Here is a 20866-nt window from a genome sequence, read left to right on the forward strand (position 1 = left end):
ACCGGGCAGTCTGTATAATACACGAACGCACCAGGTCCAGTATTAAAGGAGTACTCCAACCCATTGCATCGGAATTACCCGCCTAATGAACTGACTCTCTCCTCTCCGGTACGTTCCTGCCTGTACACGACCCGTCCGGGGGGCATTTTGTCGAGGTCTCCGTCACGTTTGATGATGACAGAATGGTGATCCTATTATAAGACGCTGTTCACGTCTCGCTGGGAGGCGGATGTTGGGGGTCTTTGTACGGGGTGCGGTTTCTTGCAGTGGAGCCTATGGGCGACGTATCCTCTCTAGATAGAATGTCACCCATAGGCTTCCAATGTAGAAGGACTGGTGAAAAGAGGGGAGCGCCTGTCGCCTACGTGGGAGATTAGTAAGGAAGAATGGGGGTAGTAGTAGTTTAACGGATCCTCCTGCCCTTACATGGCAGCCATAACATCAGCCTCAAGGTCTTCGCCATCCCGGGCGCTCAGGACTCTAGGACGGATGGGTGACGTCCCCCTCCGGATCTGCACTGCCAGCCAGATTGGTTGTCACTCCCCTCTCGGGGCTCGCATGAGAAACATAGAGGATTTTTGTCTTGGTTCAATGGGTAAGACGTGACTGTGCAGAGGACACACCCTGCTCTGGCAGCCGTGTACCCACATACTGGTTTTGCCTGTTAATCGAGTCCTCTCTTTATGGGTACTTTCCTACTTTTTATCATTATCAAAGCCTCAGTCGCCAACTAAGAGCAGCGCAGCTTCCTGTGGTCCCCGGGCAGGCGCGCCTCGGGCTACCGAATGGACGCCAGGTACCAAATAGTGAGCACCAATATGGCCGACAGTGCGGCTTCCTAGTGGAGGGCAGATCTGGACCAAGATGGAGGGTGCATCAGGACCCCAAGAAAGCTGGGTGATAGCCCCGGCCATGTTGGACTTTAAGGAATAAGACAACTCCCGTATTCTAACACAACCTGTATGTTTCTGTCCCCCCGCAGGTCCTACAACAAGTGCACCCCACCCTCGCCGCCAAAGAAGACTCCTTGTATTACATCGAGGAGCTCATCCTTCAGCTTCTTAGTAAATTGTGCATTGCCCAGCCCAGGACTGTCCAGGATGTGGAGGTAAGGTTAAAGGGGTTCCCCAACTCTACAGATCAGGTCTCTGCACATCAGGTGTCTGTCCGCAGAACCCAGTGATGTCAGTGGGACTGACTGACCTTATAATGTGTATGATCGGAGGGGGGGGGGGGGTCTCTCGATTCTTCCCTGATCGGAGGTTTTAGGGGCGCTAAGGATCGGGCATGCTGGATGTCCACAGAGAGATCCGACAGCTTGTTTCTCTCATGTCGTGGCCGAGTGCGCATGTGTACGGCTCGGGCAGAGAGCGTTCAGCTGCCGGGTGTCTCATGTGTACAGCCTGACTTCGGGTGGGTCATCCATATTAGATCTAGGGGGTCTGGATCAGTGCTGTCGCCGTTCAGCTGATGGGAACGGTGCCAGACTGAGCTGTAATACCAGACGCCGACGACGCCACCATGTTGTGCCCGGTCATCCTGCTGATTGGTAGGAGAGCTGATATGTCCTGCGGATGGACCATCAGTTCTGTAGAGCAGAAGAACCCCTTTAAAGTGTTCCCATTGCCCACGCAATATGGCCGCTTCCACTTTGGGGGTCTTCTCCTACATACAGTTTGCGTAAGAGTCTTGAGAGGAGATTTTGGGGGAGGGAGAGAGCGCAAATGACTGAAAGCGACCGAAGCGCAGCCCCATGCACTCTAATGGAGCTGAGCTGCAGTACCAGCCCCAGCCCATCGATCAGAGTGGCTCTGTTTCTGAGGGAAGAAGCAGATCAGGAGGGGGGCGTTCTGTTACCGCAAAGTGGTCTTATAACCCGACGACCCTTTTAGAATCTGTGTTATTGCTTTCTGGGCAGACGCCACACAGCTGACGATTAAGATGGCAGCGTCCCAGGCATAGTATATGGGCTTGCACAGGGTTGCTGCCCGCTCAGCGGTAGTGTTTTCAGGCCCCGGCCTCCTTTGGTTTCCATGGGTCGCTGGTCATTACTTTTTCTAGGGATTCTTGGTGATCTCCTAGTCGTCTGGTCACCCGGCACAGCACCTGTAGGGGATGACGTGAGGGTCCCGAGCAGGACGTGGGGCAGCATGGAGCGGATTGGGATACACTGGATTGTAATAATGTCATTCCGTCTTGTAGGAGCGAGTGCAGAAAACCTTCCCCCATCCGATCGACAAGTGGGCCATTGCCGATGCTCAGTCCGCCATTGAAAAGCGAAAGCGAAGGAATCCCCTGCTGCTTCCTGTGGATAAAATACACCCCTCGCTGAAGGTAGACCCAATACCTTTATGTATGGATTCTAGGGGCACTGGGGGGGACAACCAACATGGCAACTCTCCCAGATTAGAGAGCTGCAAATTTGCTTACAGGGGTTGTCCAGCTGTCAAACACTTTTGGGCAGGATGCCCTTTAACCCCTGTCTGCTGTTCTCTGCTGCTTGGTTCCAGCGCCTTCAATACACTGCGCTCCAGTCTCCGCTTGTCAGTTTCCAGAATGGTGGACCACAGGATGCAGAACTGAGCAGCGGGGAGCATGTAAGTGTGCTTCCCTCCACAGGTCTGTCGTGGCTGCCTGAAAGTGTTTGAAAGCTGGACAACCCCTTTAAATAGCTTGTACAGGCTTTAAAAAGACATGGCTGCTGCCTTGCAGAAATAGCACCACACCTGTACACAGGTTGCGTCTGGTATTGCAGCTCCGCTTCTGAGGTGAATGGGGCTGAACTGCAGTACCAGACACAAACCATGGACTGGTGTGGCACTGTTTCGCATATCGCTCAGCTATGCCACCAATGTCAGATAGGTACAGTTCCCACCTCTGGGACATGCACCTGTCTCCTGAACGGACCTCCGAAAGTGAAGAAGAGCACACCGTGCAAGCGCACGGGAGTCCCACTCGCTCGGCTATTTTCGGAAGTCCCATAGAAACTAATGGAGAGCGCACTGCGTAATCGCGGCCACTGCTCCATTCACTTATATGCAGGAGATAGTCAAGCCAATGCTCTGCTTTTTTCGCCAGTGCCATAGAAATGAATAGCACATGTGCGGCCTCTTTCCTCTCAGTTTGGGGGTCCCATTCTGGAGATAGGTGCGGGTTCCAGAGGTGGGACCTGCACCTATATGACATTGGTTGTATATCCTAGCGATATGCCACCAGTGTTTCAGATGAGACCACCCCTTTAATAACGCATTACTAAGGATAGGTTACCTTTTAGGAGCCTGGGAAGCTGGGTGACCACATAGTCGTGTATCCGCTGGCGATTTATGTCTGTCGGAGTGAAGTTCACTTTGTACAATGTTGATTAGGCAGATCTGCACTTAATGCGACAACCTGACAACCCCAATTGTCTTTCCTTTTCCGTATCAGGAAGTGCTCGGCTACAAGGTGGACTACCATGTCGCTCTCTACATCGTGGCGGTGCTGGAGTACATCTCCGCTGACATCTTAAAGCTAGCCGGAAACTATGTCTTTAACATCCGACACTACGAGATCTCGCAGCAGGACATCAAAGTGTCTATGTGTGCTGATAAGGTGAGACCGGGTATCCACACAGTGACGGCAGAGATTCAGGTTTGGGGGGGGGTCCAAAACTGTTGGCGTTCCAACTCTCCTGCTGATCGGCTAAGTGAAGGGGCTGCAGCGGGCGCCACATCCTCTACCTTGTTTACCAGGCACAGTGCCACACTTTTGGTAGTGGCTGTGCCTGGAACTAACTGCTATAAATAATATGCTCTGCCACTGCCAACAATATCTGCTGCCACTAGGTGGCGACATGTGAAGACCAAGTTCTTCAGCTAGTATTGAGTTTAATGGGCCTGTAAATCTCCACCTTTCAGAAATGGATGGATAGCTGGACTCTCACAAGTGCAGCATTCATCTTTGCAGAAATCACTGCTGTCCAACCGCTGATCCTTGTATTCCAATTTAGTTATTTTCATGCAGGTCAGTCACAGCTTTTGGGGTGAGGTGCAATGGTATGTGCAGCGCCTCGCATTATAAATGAGGAGCCGGGGGACAAGCGCAATGTACAGACAGCGACAAATCTAGAGAAAAGGAAATGCAAATATTAGAATATAAACTTCTCCAATTTTATTTTTATCTGTGCCTGCTGTCAGTGAATGGGAACTTTCCTGTTTGCTAGCAAGCATCCTCAGTGTATATATGTAAGATCTAGAATTACTGTGCCTCCTGTCCTCCCCTCCAGGTGTTGATGGACATGTTCGACCAGGACGACGACATCGGCTTAGTGGCGCTCTGCGACGAGGAACCGTCCTCAACGGGGGAACTTAACTATTACGAGTTGGTCAGGACGGAAATTGCTGGAGAAAGACAATATCTGCGTGAGCTGAACCTGATCATCAAGGTCTTCCGGGAGGCGTTCCTGGCTAACAAAAAGCTCTTTACTCCCAATGTGAGTTCTGCTTTTCTCAACTTGACTACATGACGGCTGCACTGCAGTCAGGAATTGCTAGCTGTGCGATTGCCTGATGTCACTAATCCTAGCCGCATCTCTGGCTGTGAATTGGCAGAATGAGATCCAGCATCAGTAAGGGCTGTCGGGTCTGAGAAGGAACCTGACGCGGACAATGCAGGTTTCTGAAGGAGCAGCTTTGGGCATTGTGGGGTCAAAGGGGTTGTCTCATCGGAGACATTGGTGGCATATCGCAAGGATATGTCACCAATGTCGGGTAGGTGTGGGGCCCACCTCTGAGACTGCACACCTATCTCGATAAATATAACGGGCCCCCGTAGCTGAATGAGACTACTTCGAGCCAGCGTGATGTTCTCTCCATTCATTTCTATTGGAGTTCCAAAAATAGCTGGGTGAACGCTCTCGGCTATTTTCGGGAAGTGCAGCCACTGCTCAGTTCACTTCTATGGGACTGCCGAAGATAGCCAAGCCGTCCCATAGAAATGAATGAACGACGACCACACATGCGCAGTGTGCTCTCATTCATTTCCGTGGCCCTTTTTAGAGATAAGTGAGGGTCCCACCTCTGAGCCCTGCACCTAGTGATATGCCACCAATGTCTCAGATGAGACTACCACTTTAACCAAGCAATCGGACCGCCGTGTCTAACGCTGCATTTCTTGCTGCTGATTAAAGATTTTGGCTAGGATTTAAGCTCATCATACATATTAGATCCATTTTGGTGGGACCAACTAAAATAAATGGGGACCTCCTGACACTCCCCCCAAAAGGCAGAGGTTGCAGGGTTTCACCTTCCCCAATGTTTTTGGTGTCAGGGAGATAAGTGTGCAAAAGGGGTAAAGATCAGAAACTTTAGATTTGCAGGACTGGATATAAGTGGCAGGCGGCCTTTCCCTGATAAGTGCTGTGTGTACAGACTGCAGGTAGCAGAGATATTATCACGTCACTAACACTTGCCGTGTATTTTATGGTCTCCATGGTGTTCCTGCTTTGGTTACGGTGTCGCTGTAGTCATTGAGCTCAGAAATTGACAATCAGCAGTTTTGTAAGAGCGAGGACTTTCGGTGTTTTTTGTGTTGAAGGTGAAAAGGTTTTCTGAGATTTTGACAAATCCTCTTTAAAAAAAAAAAATTAAAAAAAACTTTCACATCGGCGTTGTGCTGTCCTGTTTTAAGATCCGTCATAGGATCTCAAAATTGCAGCACAATGCTTCAGTTTTGTCCCCATTTATTGTCCATGGGGACAAACCGGAACGGCGTGCTCCAGAATGCATTCCGTTCCGGTTTGTTGCGTTCTCAGGCAAGCAGCGTTTTTGTGTGAGGCATGGGAACTGGACAAGCCGGACCCGTCACCAAAAACCATGTAAGTCAGTGGTGCCGGATCGTTAATTTTTTCGGACACAGTTTCGTCATTTTCAATATAATACAACTGGATCTGTTCTGAATGGATGCAGCCGGTTGTATTATTATAACGGAAACGTTTTGCTGTGGTTTCGCGATCCCATGCCGGATCTCAGCACTGTGTAGTAATAACGCCAATGTGCTGCAGCCTGCGCCGCTGATCTCTTCTGCTGCCCCACCAGACGCCCTAGCGATGTCACATCGCCTCATCATCCAGTCACTGCAAGATGTGATGTACGAATGACCGGCCAGAGCAGAATATTGATAGAGTTTGGGATTTGTCAGGACTTTGGGCACTCTCTTGCCCCCCTATTATCTGACATTTCAGGCTGCGGAGAGTTTGGCAGCTGCTTCTTTGGGATAAATGAAGAAAAGCCAGAAAAACATGTGACTGACGTATAGAAACCAGCAAAATTCGTCACGTGAGGACTTACCCTGAGACTCCATGTGATGATTTTTTTTCCCCCCAGGTTATTGTGTGTTTAACCCTGTGCGCGCCCTTAGGATACATCCACACGTTGGCGAGTCTAAAAATAAGCAGCCGATCAGGGTGAAAGCGACGGCTGCAAAAACGCTCAGCATTGTCTGTTGCTGGGATTGCAGTGCCTCTTCTGCTGCTTTCAACCTTCACATTGCAAAGGTTAAAAAGCAAGGAGTGAAATCTGTGGTGTAAACTGACATGCGGCAGATTGAAAACTGTGGAACTAGTCAGTTTACTCGAATGGAGCCGAGCCGCAATAACGGACAGATGTGGCGCTGTGTCCAGAAGAAAGCAGCCATGTTTTTCTGACCCCTTTAAACATTCACATAATGACTTTGTGGATAGTGACTAATGACTATCAGATTCCGCAGTGTTGCTGATTGCAACCTGATTGTCGCCCTAAGAGCGGTGAGCGCTGCCGGTAAAGTCACGCTCGTCTGCCTCCAGTGTTTATTCTTCTGGTCTAGTCACTTCCAGCTTCTCATATCTTTAAGTTATTTCTAAGGAGTTGTAGGAAAAAACAGAGAAGTGTTTGCTCAAACTGTTTAAAGTGGATTTCAATGTCACTGAATGACATCAGCGAGTCCAAGGTTCACAAAACGCCTCGTACCAACAACCACATGGACTCATCTAGAGCCGCCGTCTAAGCTGTACGTTTTAAGAATCAGTTCTTTTTATGAGGTTTTCATATAATTTACCACTCTGCAAACTTATTACAGTACTGATCCTGAATTCTATTCTGTATTATACTCCAGAGCTGCACTCACTATTCTGCTGGTGCAGTCACTGTCTACATACATTACTGATCCTGAGTTACATCCTGTATTCTACTCCAGAGCTGCACTCACTATGTACATACATTACTTATCCTGTACTGATCCTGAGTTACATCCTGCATTATACTCCAGAGCAGCACTCACTATTCTGCTGGTGCAGTCACTGTGTACATACATTACTTATCCTGTACTGATCCTGAGTTACATCCTGCATTATACTCCAGAGCTGCACTCACTATTCTGCTGGTGCAGTCACTGTGTACATACATTACTTATCCTGTACTGATCCTGAGTTACATCCTGCATTATACTCCAGAGCTGCACTCACTATTCTGCTGCTGTGCCGACTACATCTCTTACATACCTCCTCTGTGTGTTGAGGAGCTGATCTCCATGTTGTGTCTCCTCACAGGACGTAGAGATTATCTTCAGTAACATTCTGGACATTCATGAATTAACAGTGAAGCTCCTTGGTCTGATTGAGGACACGGTGGAGATGACGGATGAGTGTAGTCCACATCCGCTGGTTGGAAGCTGCTTTGAAGATTTAGCGGAGGTGAGGACGAGGGGCGACGTGTCTGCCATACCAGAATTTGTGAAACATTTAAAGGGGTTATCCCATCTTAGACAATAGGGGCATATCGCTAGGATATGCCCCCATTGTCTGATAGGTGCGGGTCCCGCACCTACAAGGAGAACGGAGCGGAGAAAGTGGAGGAGGGCACACTGTGCATGCGCAGCCGCCCTCCGTTCATTTCTATGGAGCCGCTGAAAATAGCCGAGCGCTGTCTCGGCTATTTCCGTCGGCCCCTAGAAATGAATGGGAGCGTTGGCCGCGCATGCATGGTGCGCTCCAATTCACTTCAGGCGGGGAGCTGTGCCTGGTGGTGGACGGACCCTGGGAAACCCGGGGTCCTCCAGCCACAACTCTCCCCGGCTCCGTTCTCATTGTAGGTGCGGGTCCCAGAGGTGGGACCCGCACCTATTAGACAATGGGGGCATATCCTAGCGATATGCCCCCATTGTCTAAGATGGGATAACCCCTTTAAACAGAAATGACTATAATCTGAGGTTCACTTACCATCGAGATCCACACACTTTTTTCTTTCTGGATTTAACACTGTGTGGAATGGAGGAGGAACTAATAGTCACTTCCACTCATCACAGTCTTACACGCTGCCAGTTCACACCCAAAACACACCATTAAAGCAATCCCCATAGGCAAATTAACACGCGTTACGCGCAACTGCTCTGATCCTACCCAATATGAGAAGGAGGCAGAAATACTGACCCAACGGCTAAAAATGCGCGGTTATACAAATTGGTCCCTACGCCATGCCAGACCGTCTCCAAAAAAAAAACGTATCAGCCTTGTTAATAAAAATATCAATAAAAAAGCAGAGTTGCAAACAACAAGATTTAAAAGTAAACCGTTGCTTATTCTCCAATATAGCAATCAGATTAAAGGTATTGATCATAAATACTTGGCCATCTTGGAAGATGATGCTACGTTAAGGGGACTGATACAACAGGGATGTGATGTTATTTATAGGAGACCCCCATCGATAGGACAAATCTCATCACCTGGTTTATTCCAGTCCATAAAAACACACAAGGCTACTCGGCTACAAAGTACCGGCTTCTATAGATGTGGTTCACATCCGTGTGCCGTACATGCGGACATGTAGTATTAAGTAAACCGTTTTCAAACGCAGATGACACTGCATCTTTCACAATTAGGAATTATATCAATTGCAATACTACATTTGTCATTTACATAATCCTGTGCTCTTTGTAATACTTGTATTTTAGAACATCTTAATGACATCACTAATCCAAAAACAAATAGGAACATATCAAGTGTATCCAAACATTTTTTTACAGGCACATAAAGGTTCACTAATGGGGCTGCAAGTGATTGGTATGGGAAAAAAAAAATCAAAAAATCCGTCTAGGGGCGGCAATGTCAAAGATCTACTGCATAATAGGGAGGTGTATTGGATATTTCAATGCAACACAATAGCCCCTAACGGTTTAAATATGAAGCGTGAAATAATGTATCACTACTAACCCGATTGGCCTACAAAAATAAAATCTAATATTTAAAACACCCTGAGGTCATTCGCCATTGTACACGACACACAATTTAATTTTGGAATGTCTCTTGTGAAAAATGTATGGGGTATAGATGAATTGCTGTACAATGTCATGGAATTCAGTGTAGTGGCCCCGATATGCCGATGTGCCTCAGTGGGCCCCTCAGAGGAATAATGTCATGTCCCAAAGCTACGCATGTTTATATATGCTCATGTAATATCCCCGTTTAAAAAGGGCAATTTCCTTTTTATACTGAGTTGTGGATGTTTGGATTTGCTTCATCAAAGTTTAACTGGGTGTCAGATGTTCTGTTGCACATTTATTATATTTTATTTTATTTTATATGACATTGTTTTTATGTGTAATTGTGAACAGCAGGGGTTAAATGCAAGGAATGGCTGATATCACAACCGCCTGTGTGGTAATGGCAATTCCTACCTGGTTGGCGGAGCCATCTTATTCATTCCAGGTATATAAGAGTACTATACTTGCATTTGACCCCTACTATGATTAAGATCTGATAGATCGAAACGCGTTGGTAGCGTTACCTCTGTCCGCGTGAAGAATTGTATTCTTTAAAATGTATTGAATAAAGATTGAAGACTTTTATTCATCTCGGTGCTGGACATTTATCGTTGTTTTCCTACTTTATATGTCTCCCTGCATCACATCAACACCAGCCAGTCTCCTCCTCCCTCTCGCAGCCTGCCATAAATAGAGTCCCTAGTAAATTCCTGCTCAGTCTTCTACCCCTCTGACAGCCATAATTACAGACCACAGTAAGTCTCCACCTTCCTTTTGCAGTTTAGTCCCCGGTCAATCTTCTTCCCCCTCTGGCAGCCATAATTACAGACCACAGTAAGTCTCCACCTTCCTTTTGCAGTTTAGTCCCCGGTCAGTCTTCTTCCCCCTCTGACAGCCATAATTACAGACCACAGTAAGTCTCCTCCTCCCTTTTTGCAGTTTAGTCCCCGGTCAATCTACTTCCCCCTCTGGCAGCTGTAAATATAGTCCTTAATAAGTTCCCTGCAGCTACTAATTGCATTGTGGAATCTGAAGCAGTGAAAATAGTCGTCAGAAATGGTTGTCCTCTGCTACTCTGAATAGATGATCACTGCGTGGGGAATGAGGATCGGGCGGTGGAGGAGTGAGGTGGATGTGCTCCTTGCGTTACGCTTAGTTTAATGTGGAGGGATTATAGACCACAGGACGGGACCTCGGGTTACACGGTGCGATTTGGCTTTTTGCTGACTTGTAATGGTATTTATGAGATTATCCTCCCCGGTCACTTACCTTCTCCCGGCTTTTCCCCCAAGGAACAGGCCTTTGATCCTTATGAAACCTTATCCCAGGACATCCTTGCCACCCAGTTCCAGGAACACTTCCACAACCTCATGGCGAAGCCGGTCGTTGCGCTGTACTTTCAGGTGAGTGCTTTCAGGTTGTTTGCAGTGTAGAGGGTTGTCCCGCCATTATTACCCTGCGTGCCTGTAAGTGTGCGGGGCCCGAACGTCCTGTCTCTGTGCTTCATAAATGGCCGCTCCGCGCACCTTGATGTAATTCGGTATGACATATCAAAAGTTCTTGTGTTTTTTTTATTGCATGGACACTCAAGAATGTGACTGCAAATTTGTACTTGCCCTTTAATATCATTGATGGCAGGAGACACAGGGGCTTAAAGACTATGTACACCTTTGGGAGCATTTATTATTAATTTTTTTATTGCATAGTACTCATTTTGAGCTAAAAATAATTTCTTAATTGGTCTTTATTAAAAATATGGCGCCCTTTTTTCTGTACAGAGCTGACATGCTCTCGTAGCACCCTTTGGATTTTCTGTCTTTTCCGGCAGTCGGGGAGCTGACGGACTCCTTATATCTGACCTTATAAACACTCATTCACTCGTTATAGATAAGTGTTTATGACCTCCTAGTAGTTTACAGATAAGGGTTATTAGATGACCGGCACAAAGTGAAAGTGTGAATCACACATCTAGAAAAACAGGTAACGCTTTGTGACAAAATGGCTCAATATTTGTAATAAAGGCCAATTGAAAAAATTACTTGAGTAACTTGCAATCCTAAAAAAAAAAAAAGAGAATTGCCTCTGAATGTGTACATAGGGCCAGATTTATTATTACACTTACATCTTACTCCACTTTTACACATGTCCAAAGTCACTTTTGGCTAAGTCAGATTTATTAATGGTCCTTTAATACTGTGATAAATGTGGTTTGACAGTAGCAGTTTATCCGTCAGTAAGCGGCTTTACAAAAAAGGTTGCATGTTCTATTAAAAAGTCGCATAAGATAAGCATGGTCCTCACTGGAGTGAAATTGGACTTTTTTAAATTGTTGCAATTGTAAATCTGTCCAGAGATTCATTTACATAAGAAAACACGCCCACTTTCAGAAAACTGGCGAGTATAGCGCAGAGCCAATAAAAGTTGCACATTTTTGCGCAGTTTTAGCGATTGCGCAAAAATTTGCAAATTTTTCACTCCATTATTTTGACTTGAGCTAATGATAAATCTGGCCTATAGGCTTTAAAGCTTGCACCATTGCATATATACACGTAAAATAACTGCCCTACTCGGATGACTGACGGGGACCCTGGAGAGACGATCCCCCCCACTGTATCTAGGGGTCCTGTGGGTGGTAACCTGATTGCCAGGATGTCAGTACTACTCCATCTAGACTCTGCAAAGAACTAACAGTGGAAAGAATAAATTCCCAAATGGTCTGCCCTTCGAGAGGCAGAATATAAAAAAAATACATTACACATAAAAACCCATTCCAATAACACTACCTAACACAGACATGTAATAGATCAGATTTATCAGTACACAAGGCCAAACACAAATAAGTCTCCAAGTCAATAAAACACTAGAGTAACGCGTATGATTAAAACTTTTATCAAGCTACAAGCCTAAAAATTGTAAAAAAAATGAATGAATAAAAAGCATTGATTAAAAAAAAAAAAAAGCATAAAAATTGTCAGTAACCAAACAAACAACGTTATGGCCGTTGATCTAACATTTACTGGAAATGAAAAAGAAAAAAAATAAAGCTCCTGAAGACCCCAAATCCCCAGAGCAGAAGGGGTTAATGTGCTGTCCTCACTGGTTCCAGCTGCTTATAATGTGAGATTCAGTTTAGACCCGATTGGTTTTTCTCATTCTCCATTATTTTCTGGGTGTTTTTTTTTCCTGCAGTCAATTTCGGGAGGCTTTAAAGAAGCCGTGAGATACGTCCTCCCGCGTCTGATGCTGCTTCCCGTTTACCACTGTTTGCACTATTTCGAGTTATTGGAGGTAAGAGGGAATCATTTACAGGCCAAACGTAAAATTATCGCACAGGAACTGATTAAAGCAGAGTTTTACATTTTTGAATTTAAAGGCGATGTACACCTTCAGGCAGGGCTCGACAAATCCCAGGTCGCCATGGCGACCAGGAATTTGGTCCTGGCGCTTGGGTATTTGTCAGCCCGTTTTCAAAGATGCGCTCTCGGCGCGCACCATGGTTTCCTGAGCCGGCACATTGGAGAAGGAGAGGAGTCCCTCCCTCTCCACTGTGCGCGGCTGCCGCTGACCACCAATGAGAAGAGAGGAGGAGGAGGAGGGGAGGGACTGTGGCCACTGCGCCACCAATGAATGCCTGAATACCAATGTGCCGGCCATATCCCGGCCCCTATGACTGCACGCTGTGATCCGCGCGATTAACCCCTCAGTTGAGGGGTTAATCGCGCGGATCACAGCGTCCTGTCAGAGGTCGGGTGCCGGGAATGTTTGTCTGCATTGGTGGCAGTTCCGATCAGAGTCCCAGCAGTGTAATGCTGGGGCTCCGATCGGTTACTATGGCAGCCAGGATGCTACTGAAGTCCTGGCTGCGATGGTATGTTAGTGAGCAGCATTATACTCACGTGCACCGTGGCCGCCGGGCGCTCCTTCTTCTGTCTGTGCGGCTCATTGCTAATGCTTATAGCATTAGCAATGCGCCGCACAGACCTATGAGAAGAAGGAGATCACGGCGCACGTGAGTATAATGCTGCTCACTAACATACCATCGCAGCCAGGACTTCAGTAGCGTCCTGGCTGCCATGGTAACCGATCGGAGCCCCAGCATTACACTGCTGGGACTCCGATCGGAAATGCCCACTGCCACAATGATGGAGGAGGGGGACCCTGTGGCCACTGCCACCAATGATTAATACTAGGGAGGGAGGGGGGGGTGGGTTTGTTACCAGAGGGGGCTGATAAGGGGGAGAGGCTGATCAGAGGCTGGAGGGGCTGATCAGAGGCTGGAGGGGCTGATCAGAGGCTGGGGGGCACATGATAGGCTGGCTGCCATGGTCACAAAGCACAGGGCAGCAGGGAGAGTGTAAAGTCCTATTCACCCTAATAGAGCTCTATTAGGGGGAATATGACAAGGGTTCTAGCCATTAAGGAGGCTAATAGTTATTAAATAAAAAAGTTTAAACACCCCCCCAATATAGAAAACAATATATTGCGATATATATCGCATATCGCACATGCTTAAAATTATATCGCAATATAGATTTTATGACGCGGCTCCGCCTGGCTCCTAACTTTTTTAGCTGGCTCCTAGATTCCGAGGAAATTTGTCAAGCCCTGCCTTCAGGTACATTTTATTATGCTTGTATTTGACACGTTTTGGCCTACAAATCAGTTTTTGATTGGTCTTTATTAAAAATGTTCAGCTGTTTATGAGATACAGGGGTTAAAAAAAATCTGTCTTCAGCCGTTGCCTGTTTGCAAGCTGTCACTAAGCACTTATTATAGCTCAATTCCTATCAAACTGATAAGAATGTGGCTTAAATATGTGTTTGAGGTCAGGAGTTCAGAGATAAGAGCCACACATGAGCTGTCAGATGATGAGATTCAAAGAAAACACTTGCAAACAGACTGATTGTTATTTTAATTTTATTTTTTAAAGCCCATGGCTGAACGTTTTTAATAAAGACCAATTGAAAAAATGATTTGTAGGCCAAAACGAGTAAAATGCAATTAATAAAAAAATGCCCTCAGAAGTGTACACAGCCTTTAATTTACTGACCGCAAGCGGAGTTCTAGGAAAATTGGGAGAAATTGACAAGCAACGTATATGATAAAGTCGCTGTTGTGTTTTTTGTGTTGTAGAGATCACCCGTGTTAATTGTAAAATGAAATGTATTTTTTATTATTTTGACTTGTGAATTGTCCGTGTGGCAGTTTGCGGCGCTGATGAGATTTGTCGTCATTTCCCCCAATATTTAGATGTTACAAGAACGGAGCGAAGACCAGGAGGACAGAGAGTGCCTGAAACAAGCCATCACCGCTCTGCTCAACCTTCGATGTAGCATGGAACGTATTTACAATAAGCATTCGCCGCGCCGCCGGCCGGGGTAAGAAAGAGGCCGGGAATTTTTGGAAAGGGAATGTCACCAGCAACACCTCACTATCTGTTTGCATAGACACATAGCTGTGGTTCACCTGATTTAAAATGCTGTTTTTCTTTTGTAAATCCGAGGCTCCGTTCCCTTAATATGCAAAGTAGGCCTTTGGTGCAACAAGGGCGTCACCATTGCTCTTGTTGCACCCAAGCTCCACTCCTTTCTGTGGTCAGCCACACCCTAGCTGCTTTGATTGACAGAGATGGGTATTGGTAAGGCAGCGAGGGAGGCGCTGGCCCCAAAAAGGAGTGGAGCTTGGGTGCAACAAGAGCAATGGTGATGCTCTTGTTGCACCAAAGACCTACTTTGTATATTAAGAAAAAGTATCAACTTAGGAACAGAGCTTTGGATCAACAAAAGAAAAGCAGGTGAACCACAGCTATGTGTCTGTGCAAACAGCTGATTCCCTTTAAGCATATCCAGAAAAATAGACTCAGAAATGTAATCTGTGGAAACATTGCAGATTTTTCATAGCTCACTTTTTGGCTTTGCTGTGTAGACTCAGACAGAGTCACCACTTCTTGGTGCACCTTACAGACTAATAATCTGTGGCATTTTTCTAACCATTAAAGGGGTAGCCGTATCATTAAATATTATATTCATGCTGTAAACGAATCAAATATTCAATTTACACACTGTCTAAAAATCTGTGAAGAGCCAGGGCATTTACTTACATAGTATGGCGCCACCTGGTGTTCATTTACATACATAGTATGGCGCCACCTCGTTTTCATGCTCTTGCATAGTGCAGTATTGCAAAATGGTGGCTCATAGACCTTTGGGACAATTAAAATTGATTTGTGGGATAACCCCTTTAACTCTCCTTCATTGTAGCTGCCTTAAGGTGCACACAGTCCGCTGCGCAGTCTATGCAGGCTATACAGGAAGGAAGTGTCTCCAATATGGCCGCCCCCAGGGAAAGTTTGACAATCCAACATTTAAATCTAAAACTATATTTTGTAGCTTTCCAGGAATTGCATAGTAAGTTAGTTTAGTTATGCAGCAAGTGGGGGGCGTGCATCACTAGGTCAATGGCCCAGCTTTCCTAGAATCAGATATAACAGAGGTTGTGTCCTATTATATATATTTTTATGTAGCAGTGATGACATCAGTCGCTCGTGTTTTTCAGGGAGACCATTTGGCGCCTGTACAGCGGTCAAATGCGCAGCAAACACCTGGCGATAAAGAAAATGAATGAAATCCAGAAGAACATTGACGGCTGGGAGGGTAAAGACATCGGGCAGTGCTGCAATGAGTTCATCATGGAGGGCTCCCTGACCAGGGTGGGGGCCAAACACGAACGACACATATTCCTCTTCGACGGGCTGATGATCAGCTGCAAAACCAATCACGGCCAGTCGCGAATCCCCGGATACAACACGGCGGAGTACCGCTTGAAGGAGAAGTTCATCATGAGGAAGGTGCAGGTCATTGACCGGGAGGACTCGTGCGATTGCCGGCATGCCTTTGAGCTGCTCTCAAAAGACGAGAACAGCGTTGTCTTTGCCGCCAAGACAGCTGAAGAGAAGAACAACTGGATGGCGGCTCTAATTTCGCTGCAGTACCGCAGCACGCTGGACCGGATGCTGGACTCTGTGCTCATCCAGGAGGAGAACGAGCAGCCGCTGCGCCTGCCCAGCCCGGACGTCTACCGCTTCGTGGAAGAGGATTCCGAGGAGAACATAGTCTTCGAGGACAACGTGCAGAGTAGGGGAGGAATTCCCATCATTAAGGGGGGGAGGGTGGTGAAGCTCATCGAGAGGCTGACCTATCACATGTATGCAGGTAGGTTCTCCTCCCCGACGACAGATCACATTTAACCGTTAGAGAAGGTGAATTGTTGATGTTGTTGTTTTCTTCCAGATCCAAACTTCGTTCGCACTTTTCTGACCACGTATCGCTCTTTTTGTAAGCCGCAGGAGCTGCTGAGTCTGCTGATCGAAAGGCAAGTAAATGTACATTAAAGGGGTTTTCCGAGATGTTAATACTGATGACCTACGCTCTTGATCCAGTCACCAGGGACCCCCGCCGATCAGCTGTTTGAAGTAGCTCTGCAGCCTTCTCGCTGCCTTCCCTAGGCCGAATGACTTCACGTTCGTCGGTCATGTGGCCCAGGCGCAGCTCAGCCCTCATAGAGGCTGAGCTGCAATACCAAACACGGCCACGATACAATTTACGGTGCTGTGCTTGGTGAGCTGAGAGAAGGCCGTGGCGCTCACAGGAGCACTGGTGGCCTCTTGAACAGCTGTTTGGCGGGGGTCGGACCCCCAGTGATTGGATACTGATTACCTATCCTCCAGTCATCAGTATTCACATCTCGGAAAACCCTTTTAAATTCACAAACACATTCAGGGGAAACATTGGACGTTTACAGCAACTTGTACCCAACACTGATTGAATCTCCACCTGTAGATCCAACTTTCTGTGCTGAGTAATCTCATCTGGTATCTGCCACACAGCTCAAAATCCCCTGCATATTGTAGCTGCCTGCAGCCACCACTAGGGGAAGCTTACTGCATACGTTTTATACATAGTAATAAAACTGTATGCAGTCATCTCCTGAGCTCCCTCTAGTGGTGACTAGGGATCGACCGATATAGATTTTTTAGGGCCGATACCGATAATTTGTGAACTTTCTGGCCGATAATTTATACCGATATTCTGTGAAATTTCATTTTTTTTTTTTTTTTTTAAATCCTACACAAATCTGCTGAAAATTAATATTTTTATTGTTAATGTGTAGTTGTTTTTTTTGTAAATCTTTCTTTTTCATTTATACTTAATATTTTGGTGTGTTTTTTTTATTACTAACTTTTAGCCCTTGTCCTATTCACCCTGATAGATCTCTATCAGGGTGAATAGGATCTCACACTGTCCCTGCTGCTCTGTGCACACGGCAGCAGTAGCGTCTTCAGTAGCGTCCTGGCTGCCATGGTAACCGATTGGAGCCCCAGGCTTACACTGCTGGGGCTCCGATCGAAGGAGGAGGGGAGAGGGGACCCTATGGCCACTGCCACCAATAATTAAAACTGGGGGGGCTTGGGCGGGGGGGGGCGCACTGCGCCACCAATGTTTCTAATACTGGGGTGGGGGGCGCACTGCGCCACCAAAGATTAATACTGGGGGGCTTGGGGGGGCACACTGCGCAGCCAATGATGTTAACTCACTCATTCATTCAAATTTAACAGGAGGCGGGAGCTGGCTGCAGAATCACATAGCCGGCTCCCGACCTCTATGAGCGGTAGCTGCGATCCGTGGCACCTGAGGGGTTAACTACTGCGGATCTCAGCTACCGCTCATAGAGGTCGGGAGCCGGCTATGTGATTCTGCAGCCAGCTCCCGCTTCCTGTTCAATTTGAATGAATGAGTAAGTCAACATCATTGGTGGTGCAGTGGCCACAGCCCCTCCCCTCCTCTTGTCTTCTCTCCTCTCATTGGCGGCAGCAGCATCACAGGGGGAGGGAGACACTGCTTCCTTCTCCCCTGTGCTGCTGAGGGAACGCGGAGAGTGATGAGAGCAGCGCGTTCTGTGTTCCCAATACGTTATCGGTATCGGCAAAATAGATGCCGATACCTGTCAAAATCCTGAATATCGGCCGATAATATCGGTAAAACCGATAATCGGTCGATCCCTAGTGGTGACTGTATATATCTGTATGCAGTCATCTCCTGAGCTCCCTCTAGTGGTGGCTGTATATATCTGTATGTAGTAATCTCCTGAGCTCCCTCTAGTGGTAGCTGTATATATCTGTATGTAGTAATCTCCTGAGCTCCCTCTAGTGGTGGCTGTATATATCTGTATGTAGTAATCTCCTGAGCTCCCTCTAGTGGTGGCTGTATATATCTGTATGCAGTAATCTCCTGAGCTCCCCCTAGTGGTGGCTGTATATATCTGTATGTAGTAATCTCCTGAGCTCCCTCTAGTGGTGGCTGTATATATCTGTATGCAGTAATCTCCTGAGCTCCCTCTAGTGGTGGCTGTATACATCTGTATGTAGTAATCTCCTGAGCTCCCTCTAGTGGTGGCTGTATATATCTGTATATAGTAATCTCCTGAGCTCCCTCTAGTGGTGGCTGTATATATCTGTATGTAGTAATCTCCTGAGCTCCCCCTTGTGGTGGCTGTATATATCTGTATGTAGTAATCTCCTGAGCTCCTTCTAGTGGTGGCTGTATATATCTCTATGTAGTAATCTCCTGAGCTCCCTCTAGTGGTATCTGTATATATCTCTATGTAGTAATCTCCTGAGCTCCCTCTAGTGGTGGCTGTATATATCTGTATGCAGTAATCTCCTGAGCTCCCTCTAATGGTGACTGTATATATCTGTATGCAGTAATCTCCTGAGCTCCCTCTAGTGGTGGCTGTATATATCTCTATGTAGTAATCTCCTGAGCTCCCTCTAGTGGTATCTGTATACATCTGTATGTAGTAATCTCCTGAGCTCCCTCTAGTGGTGGCTGTATATATCTGTATGCAGTAATCTCCTGAGCTCCCTCTAGTGGTGGCTTTATATATCTGTATGCAGTAATCTCCTGAGCTCCCCCTAGTGGTGTCTGTATATATCTGTATGCAGTAATCTCCTGAGCTCCTTCTAGTGGTGGCTGTATATATCTGTATGCAGTAATCTCCTGAGCTCCCTCTAGTGGTGGCTGTATATATCTGTATGTAGTAATCTCCTGAGCTCCCTCTAATGGTGACTGTATATATCTGTATGCAGTAATCTCCTGAGCTCCCTCTAGTGGTGACTGTATAAATCTGTATGTAGTAATCTCCTGAGCTCCCTCTAGTGGTGGCTTTATATATCTGTATGCAGTAATCTCCTGAGCTCCCTCTAGTGGTGGCTGTATATATCTGTATGCAGTAATCTCCTGAGCTCCCTCTAGTGGTGGCTTTATATATCTGTATGCAGTAATCTCCTGAGCTCCCCCTAGTGGTGTCTGTATATATCTGTATGCAGTAATCTCCTGAGCTCCCTCTAGTGGTGGCTGTATATATCTGTATGCAGTAATCTCCTGAGCTCCCTCTAATGGTGACTGTATATATCTGTATGTAGTAATCTCCTGAGCTCCCTCTAATGGTGACTGTATATATCTGTATGCAGTAATCTCCTGAGCTCCCTCTAGTGGTGGCTGTATATATCTGTATGCAGTAATCTCCTGAGCTCCCTCTAGTGGTGGCTTTATATATCTGTATGCAGTAATCTCCTGAGCTCCCCCTAGTGGTGTCTGTATATATCTGTATGCAGTAATCTCCTGAGCTCCCTCTAGTGGTGGCTGTATATATCTGTATGCAGTAATCTCCTGAGCTCCCCCTAGTGGTGACTGATGGCAGAAAGAAGTATAAAATTTAAAGGCTATGGATAAATAAAAAAAGATTCATAGTAGCCTGAGCTCAGTTTTATTGATGCAGAGCTCCAAATGTCTCTGCAGGGGGTTTGGAGCTCTGTATCACTGAAACTGAGCTCCTACTGCTATGAAGAGAGGTTTTTTGTACTCTCCTTTATAAGACATGGTCTATTTTCAGAATAGGCGCCGGACATCTGCTCTGATCCTGTCCGTACTCCCACAGTTTCAGATGTTGTCTGTGGAAGGATTCATCTTATTTTGCGATGCACAAAGACCTCTAATACAATCGCTTTCCTTCTGTAGATTTGAAATACCGGATCCAGAGCCCACAGAAGCCGACCGAATCGCGATAGAGAAGGGAGAACAGCCAATCAGCACCAACCTTAAAAGATTTAGGAAAGAATATGTTCAGCCGGTGCAACTCAGGTGGGTCCCCCGTTCTGCTTATATCTGCGGCCAGTGACTTTAAAGGGGTTTCACCAGAATCAGCGCAGCGTGTGATTCCTGGGACTCCAAGGGGTTCGCGCGCTCGCTGCCGAAGATAACCGAGCGCTGCACTCTGGTCTGTCTCTCCGTATGTCCCATAGTCTAAAAGGAGGAGCAGTGCACATGCATGACTGCATTCCATTCACGTCCAGGTGCACAGGACTGGTCCCCGTTCTTGCGTTCGCTGAGAGGCCCAATGATCGCACTTTCTGTTGATTCGGGAAAAAGTCCTTTAAGGGTTCGTCCACATTGGAGGCCTGTGCTGCGGAGTTGCTTTTGTGAATTTGCGTGCGCTGCGGATTAATCTGTAGCAGCAAATATGCATGTGGTGTGGATTT

General features: G+C 46.7%; 1 protein-coding gene across 2 annotated transcripts in view; it reads left to right on the forward strand.

Moving 5' to 3' along the window:
• Window positions 1-20866, forward strand: part of SOS2 (SOS Ras/Rho guanine nucleotide exchange factor 2) — a 49455-nt gene that overhangs the window by 7312 nt on the left and 21277 nt on the right. For both annotated transcript variants that reach the window (XM_040412514.1, XM_040412515.1), the window contains exons 2-12: window positions 983-1108; window positions 2203-2334; window positions 3427-3591; window positions 4265-4471; window positions 7562-7705; window positions 10563-10673; window positions 12460-12558; window positions 14521-14648; window positions 15826-16481; window positions 16560-16641; window positions 20346-20468. In XM_040412514.1, the coding sequence (XP_040268448.1) occupies window positions 983-1108; window positions 2203-2334; window positions 3427-3591; window positions 4265-4471; window positions 7562-7705; window positions 10563-10673; window positions 12460-12558; window positions 14521-14648; window positions 15826-16481; window positions 16560-16641; window positions 20346-20468 (1973 nt within the window). The remainder of the gene's footprint in view (window positions 1-982; window positions 1109-2202; window positions 2335-3426; window positions 3592-4264; window positions 4472-7561; window positions 7706-10562; window positions 10674-12459; window positions 12559-14520; window positions 14649-15825; window positions 16482-16559; window positions 16642-20345; window positions 20469-20866) is intronic.

This window comes from Bufo bufo, chromosome 11 (assembly GCF_905171765.1).
Source record: "Bufo bufo chromosome 11, aBufBuf1.1, whole genome shotgun sequence".
NCBI lineage: Eukaryota > Metazoa > Chordata > Amphibia > Anura > Bufonidae > Bufo > Bufo bufo.